This window comes from Melanerpes formicivorus, unplaced genomic scaffold (assembly GCF_026170545.1).
Source record: "Melanerpes formicivorus ecotype bairdi unplaced genomic scaffold, bMelFor1.0.p_v2 SCAF_3, whole genome shotgun sequence".
Taxonomy (NCBI): Eukaryota; Metazoa; Chordata; class Aves; order Piciformes; family Picidae; genus Melanerpes; species Melanerpes formicivorus.
In genome coordinates, this window is record NW_027142355.1 from 25,493,575 (window position 1) to 25,500,930 (window position 7,356).

Below are 7,356 nucleotides of genomic sequence, written 5' to 3' on the forward strand. Positions count from 1 at the left end.
TGAACACAAAGAGAAACAAAATAAAGGATAAAGATATGGCCACACAGATGGATACGGCCACTAGATGGATAAGGAACTGGCTTGATGGCTGCACCTAAAGAGTGGCTGTCAATGGCACCATGTCCCAGTGGAGGCCAGGGACAAGCAGAGTTCCTCAGGGATCAGTCCTGGGACCAGGCTCGTTCAACATCTTTGTGGGTGACATGGACAGTGGCATTGAGTGCACCCTCAGCAAGTTTGCTGATGACACCAAGCTGTGTGGTGCAGCAGACACGCTGGAGGGAAGGGAGGCCATCCAGAGGGACTTGACAGGCTGGAGAGGTGGGCACAAGCCAACCTCATGAGGTTCAACAAGACCAAGTGCAGGGTCAAGGCAATCCCAGGCACAAATCCAGGCTGGGCAGTGACTGGCTGGAAAGTAGCCCTGAGGAGAGAGACTTGGGGGTGCTGGTGGACAAAAAGCTCAACAGGAGCTCTCAGTGTGCACTTGCAGCCCACAAAGCCAATCAGATCCTGGGCTGCATCAGGAGAAGTGTGGCCAACAGGTCAAGGGAGGTGATTCTCCCCCTCTACTCAGCTCTGGTGAGACCCCACCTGGAGTACTGTGTCCAGTTCTGGAGCCCCTATTACAAGAGGGATGTGGAGGTGCTGGAGCGTGTCCAGAGAAGGGCCACGAGGATGATCAGAGGGCTGGAGCACCTCTCCTATGAGGACAGACTGAAGGAGTTGGGGCTGTTCAGTCTGCAGAAGAGAAGGCTCCCAGGTGACCTCATTGTGGCCTTCCAGTATCTGAAGGGGGCCTACAGGAAGGCTGGGGAGGGACTTCTCAGGATCTCAGGTAGTGAGAGGACTAGGGGGAATGCAATGAAGCTGGAGGTGGGGAGATTCAGGCTGGATGGGAGGAGGAGGTTCTTCACCATGAGAGTGGTGAAGCCCTGGAATGGGTTGTCCAGGGAGGTGGTCGAGGCCCCGTCCCTGGAGGTGTTTAAGCCCAGGGTGGATGAGGCTCTGGCCAGCCTGATCTAGTGTGGGGTGTCCCTGCCCATGGCAGGGGGGTTGGAACTAGATGATCCTTGTGGTCCCTTCCAACCCTGACTGATACTACGATACTATGAATTAACACCAAACTCCTGCAGGACCACAGTCTTCATCTCCAGTTACCACATCCCCCCCCAAAAAAAAACCCTGAGATGACTATCTGCAAGACTGCTTCTATAACTCAGGTTTTAGCATGAAAAGGAAACAAGCATCACTGTGAAAGTAGGTACGATCTACAAGTATTCATGTATTTTTTTTTACCTTGAATAATTGCTTTGCCACAATAAAATGCATGCATATAGGAAGGCTACTATTTAAATGGGGGGGAAAAAAAAAGATGTATGGAATTTCAGAATCAGGGGGGTAGCAGGGGATCTGAAGATCATCTTCTCCAAAATCCTTACCAAAAGGAGGGCCACCCACAGCAAGTTGCACAGGATTGTGGTCTGAGAGATTGGAATCTCTCAGAAGAGACTCCACAACCCATCTGGGCAGCCTGCTCCAGGGCTCTGGCACCCTCACAGGAAAGAAGTTTTCCCTCATGCTCAGAAGGAACCTCCTGTATTCCAGTTTGTGTCCACTGTGCCTTGTCCCATCACTGGGAACCACTGAAAGGAGACTGGCTCCATCCTTGTGACCTCCACCCTTTAGATATCAATCAACACTGAGAAGACCCCCTCTCACACTGCGAGTTCTCTAGGCTAAAAAAAACCCAGGAATCTCAGCCTTTCCTCCTCACAGATATTCTCCAGTTCCCTCACCATCTTTGGAGCCTCTGTTGAACTCTCTCCAGTAGCTCCTTGTCTCTGTTGAACTAGGGAGCAGTGGACTGTACACAATACTCTGCCATTATCCTCTAGTAGATCAGAGTAGAGGGGAAGAACCCTTGACCTGCTGTGCACATTCTTAACATGGCTCAGGACACCATCAACTTTCTTGGCCGTGAGGGCACATTGCTTTCTTATAGTGAGCTTGACCACAAGCATTCCCACTAGCTACAGAGCTGCTTTGCAGCAGGTCAATGTCTCGCCTGTATTGGTGCAAGGGGTTATTCCTCCCCTACATACAAGACCCTAAACTTGTCCTTGTTGAACTTCTTCAGGTTCCGCTCCACCCAACTCTCCAGCTTGCCCAAGTCTTGCTGAAGGCAGCACAGCCCAATGAAGTGTCAGCCAATCCTACCAGTTCTGTACCATAAGCAAATTTGCTGAGGCTTCACTCTTGTGCCTTCATCCAGGACACTAATGAAGATGTTAACAAGACTGGACCCAGTCCTGACCCCTGGGGAACACCATGAGATACAGTCCTCAAACAGACACTGATGACAACCCTCTATGCTCTGTCATTCAGCCAGTTCTCATTCACCCCACTGTCCATCCATCTAACCCACACTTCCCAATCTTCCCTAGGAGGATATCATGGAGACAATGTCTAAAGCCTTGCTGAAGTCGAGGTAACCAACATCCATTGATAAGATACCTTACTGGAACCTTACAAGTTTCACTTATTCCACCAGTAAACCACATGCTTCAGTCTCTTCCTTTTATTTTCACTCCAGCAGCCACATCAGGCTCCCCATGATAAGAGTTTCACACCAGAGCACAAGGTGCCTGGCACAACGTCTGTGTGAAGCACTGAAACAGGCCTTGCTGATACAATACAGCAAGCTAAGAAAGCCAACATTTTGAGACACAGACCTGTGTAAACTGTGATTTATTTCCACTATCCCATGGGTAACTATATTTGAGCACAGACTCACTATACTGCAATTCAGTGTTGGTTAAGAACTTAAGAATTATCACTTCAAAACTTAACACATTTTGAAATAATGTTTGCTTTTAAAGTCTTCAAGAAGGGGTAATACCATAGAAAACCACATCTAATGACCAGTTGCAGTGTTTTACACTTCAATTTTAGTCAGAAGCAAATAGAGTAATTCAACTCCTCTGAGAGCCTACAAACTACTTCCTTCTTCAAAAGGAGAGGAGAAAAGTTGTTATCAAGAATTAACAACTACAAAATGGCAATGAGCTCATTACAACACTCAGAGGCACATTTCATTTTCTTCCTCACAGGAAAACCAGAAAAAGCATGAGCATACCGGTACCAGATGCTGATCGGTGCTGTGATCTTCCACTGGCTGAAGGTTCCTTCATACGATCAATGACGCTGTCAGACAGCTGAAAAATAACCCCCAATCCAGAGTCAGACTGAGCAGAATCACAGAATCATTTTAATTGGAAGAGACCTTTAAGATCATCAAGTTAACCCAGCACTGCCAGGTCACCACTAAACCATATCACTCAGCACCATATCCACACAGCTTTAAAACCCCTCCAGGAATGGGGACTCCACCACTGCCATGAGCAGCCTGTTTAAGAGCTTGATAACCTTTCCATGAAGAAATTGTTCCTAATGTCCAACCTAAACCTCCCCTGGCATATCCTCTCCTTTATACCCATCTCTCTCCCCCCACAAAATGAAGTAAAACTGTTTTTAAAAAGAACACAGAGCCCCAATTCTAGCAGCTGCTAGAATTCTATCCACAACAGAAAATAAGCTTCTCATTTCCCCTTGTGGAGTGAGCATTCATCTCCTAGTACTATTAGGCTGAACATGATTATTTTGCCTCTCACTGCACACAAGAAACTGATACAGCAAATAAAAGGATACAGGAACACTGAAGGAGATAAGACCCTTTGACACGTTCCTTGTAATTAGTCAGCCTTTTTGCCTTCATCAATTATCCCCATTTTGGGATGTTCAATGAACTAATATTATTTACTGAACCTACATTTTCCTAGTACCCACAGTATCATTTAGTTTTTATTCCCAATATTTCAAGATCCAGGATACTTCAGAGAAATTCCAATAGTCCTTCCCAGTATTTAGGAGTGAAAATGAACTCTGCTGAGAACATTTTTATTACTCTCACCTACTTGCTTGAGATCAGTAAATGACCAGAACTGAAAAAACTTTAGCATGCCCATAGAAGAACCAGGTGCTGTCATGGTTCATTCCACAACTCTCCTCCCTATGAGGAGTAATAAAAAATAAAAGATAGTTATCCTTCCTGATATGAACTATGACATCTACCCCTGAAACACTTCCAAGCTACAAGATTTCTTAAAGCATCTTCTGTCACAAATTAGCTTACAATGTATCACAGAACGGCACAGGTAGCACCTCCACTGGGAAGCATCCAGTCCAGCTCTCCTGTTAAAACAGGGTCACCTACAGCAGCTCACATAGGAATGTGTCCAGGTGGGTTTGGAATACCTCCAGAGAAGGAGACTCCAGAACTTCTCTGGGCATTCTGCTCCAAGGCACCAGCACCCTTGGAGGAAAGTCATCCCTCATGTTCAGATGGAATTTCCTGTACTCCAGTTTGTGCCTGTTGTCCCTTTTACTGTCACTGGGCACCACTGTAAAGTCAAGCCACATCCCCTTGCCCCCTGCTCTTTAAATATTCATAAACATTGATAAGATCCACTCTCAGTCTATATTACAGGCAACCGCATGTCATAAATAGGGAAAGAATAGGAATGCTTCTGCAGGTATAGAGGAAGTTGGATATATCACATGAAACAAAGTAAAATACGGAAAAGAGAGGAGCTCTCAGATGTAAAGGTCAGGGGAAAACGAAAACAAACTCTGCTAATTACACACCTCTTCTACCATCCGTCTCTAGTAACCGGGCTAGGGGCAAGGCTCTCCTAAGAAGCCCCCTAGTCACGGCGTGCTCCTGCCATCCCAGCCATCGCCAGATTACACCTCTGCAACTCGGCTCTCTGCAACTCTAGGGCTCTCCTAAGAAGACCCCTAGTCACGGCGTGCTCCTGCCATCCCAGCCATCGCCAGATTACACCTCTGCAACTCGGCTCTCACCAGTCCCCTAAAATACCCATCTGAAAAGGCGGAGCGAGACAGGGAAACGGGTGGAAGGTCACACCGGCAGTGGGGATAAAACTACAAGGCGTGAAAGGACAGAGCTGCAGGGACGGAAACCAGTAACGGCAAGGCACAAAAAGACGAGAGAGGGCCCAGAGCGGAGGGGGCTGTACTCGGGGCAGCGCGGGGCAAGCCGGGCCCCGAGAATCCCGGTGGGGGCCCATAGAGAACCCCAAGCCCAGAGAAGGCCTGCGCTCACCCTCACTCCCTTCACCACCGTGATGTTTTCATTCTCATCCGCCTCGAAGGTGACCCTCCGGGTGCTGCTCCCGCCGCCGCCCATCTTTGCCCGGCGCACAGCAGGCCGCGGCCAGGGACAGCCCCAAGGAGACTTGCTGTCCCCGCTGCCAGTACGCCCCGCAACAACGTCACCCTTCATTGGTCCGCCTCTCACTCTATCCCGCCTCCCAGCCGTACAACCTTGATCACTATTGGCTTCTGGGCCGTAGCCACGGAAACCGCGCGCACCTGCTGAGAAGCCCAGAGACACCCGGAAAGGGAGCGGAAACTTTTTGGGTTTCAACTTCAGCGGTGCGCAGACTACAAGTCCCATGTTGCTTAGCGCCAGGAGGCGGGAAGGGCGGTGTGCCCGTGCAGTGCCCGCTTGATAGCAAACGTCTCGCTATCCCCCGGGCGTGAACGCGGGAGCTGTCTCCCCTCAAGGCCTGTGGGGCACGGCTCTGCATTCTCTGCTGCAACTTTGCATGTCCCTCTGGGACTAACGAAGGGGTGTGCTCCTACCATGCTAATGGCGTGGTGTGGGGCAAGTGCCTCAGGCTGCTGCTGGGGCTCAGGGCCTCAGATGATGCCTCATCCCATTTTCCACACCATAACAGCATAAAATTGCTATTAGCATAGCCCCTTTGGGCATGTAATTTTCTTTCCAAGAGATGAATAATGTTAACAATACATAATACATTTTATTTTCAGCCTACAATATAAATTGCATCTGGATCTGGCTGTTCTGTAAATGAACCCACCCCATGCAGATCCCATGGTCTGTCTTGATGGCTGGAATTAAACACATCTATCTTATAAGGAGCATCTCTGTCAAGAGAAAAGGCTGAGAGACCTAGGTCTGTTTAACATGGAGAAAAGCACCCTGAGAGGAGATCTCAGTGCTGCTATCAACATCCTTATCAATGATACTGATGACAGGACAGATTATCTTCTCGGCAGGTTTGCTGAGGATACCAATCTGGGAGGCTTGGCTGATGTGGCCATTCAGCAAGATTTGGACAGACTGGAAAACTGGGCAAAGAGGAGCCTAATGAGGTTCAACAAAGATAAGTGCAGAGTCCTGCACCTGGGAAGGAATAATAAACTGCACCAGTCCAGGGTAGGAGGTGATCTGCTAGAGAGCAGCTCCATAGAGAAAGACCTGGGAGTCCTGGTGTACAAGAAGTTATCCATGGGACAGCAATGTGCCCTTGTAGCCAAGCAGGCCAGTGGTATCCTGGGGTTCCTTAAGAAGAGTGTGTCCAGCAGATTGAGGGAGGTTCTTGTTCCCCTCTGCCTTAGTGAGGCCCCACCTAGAATATTGCATCCACTTTTGGGCTCCCCTTTTCAAGAGGGACAAGGATCTACTTGAGAGAGTCCAACAGAGGGCTACAAGGATATGAAGGGACTAGAGCATGTGCCTTATAAAGAAAGGCTGAGAGACCCGGGGCTTTTTAGTCTGGAGGGATGACGACTGAGAAGGATCTAATAGACTAGACTAGACTAGAATAAACCAGGTTGGAAGAGACCTTCAAGATCATCACATCCAACCTATCAACCAATCATAAATAATAAACATATAAAATATGAGGGCTGGGTGTCAAGGAGAGGACAGCCTCTTCTCACTTGTGCCCTGTGACAGGACAAGGGGCAATGGATGTAAACTACAGCACAGGAAGTTCCATCTCAACATGAGGAAGAAATTCATTACTGTAAAGGCCACAGAGCAGCGGGACAGATGAAGTCGTGGAATGTCCTCTGAAGACTTTCAAGACCCGCCTAGGATGTGTTCCTGTGTGATCTACATTAGATTCTGTGGTCCTGCTCTGGCAGGGGGGTTGGTCTCAAAGATCTCTAGAGGTCCCTTCCAACCCCTAACATCTTGTGATCCTGTGATATCTCAAAGGTAAGACTCAAGAGTATGGGGACAGACTCTTCAGTGGTGCCCACAAAGAGGATAAGGGGCAGTGGGCACAAACTGGAATCCAGGAAAGTCCATCTGAACATGAGGAAAAGCTTCTTTGCTGTGAGGGTGCTGGAGGTCTGGCCCAGGCTGCCCAGAGAGATTGTGGAGTCTCCTCTGGAGATATTCCAGACTTGCCTGTACATGATCCTGGCTAGCCTGGTCTGGGTGACCCTGCTTCAGCT

The 7,356-nt window shown here is 48.6% G+C and overlaps 1 protein-coding gene across 3 annotated transcripts in view; it reads right to left on the reverse strand.

Moving 5' to 3' along the window:
• Positions 1 to 5,347, reverse strand: part of CHCHD3 (coiled-coil-helix-coiled-coil-helix domain containing 3) — a 206,436-nt gene extending 201,089 nt beyond the window's left edge. For 2 of the 3 annotated variants that reach the window (XM_068169066.1, XM_068169058.1), the window contains exons 1-2: positions 5,189 to 5,346; positions 3,140 to 3,218 (exon numbers count right to left, since the gene is read on the reverse strand). In XM_068169066.1, the coding sequence (XP_068025167.1) occupies positions 3,140 to 3,218; positions 5,189 to 5,272 (163 nt within the window). In that variant the 5' untranslated portion in view covers positions 5,273 to 5,346. Of the gene's footprint in view, positions 1 to 3,139; positions 3,219 to 5,188 lie in introns of all 3 variants that reach the window. The other variant, XM_068169075.1, reaches the window with a different exon arrangement.
• Positions 5,348 to 7,356: the final 2,009 nt, after the last annotated feature.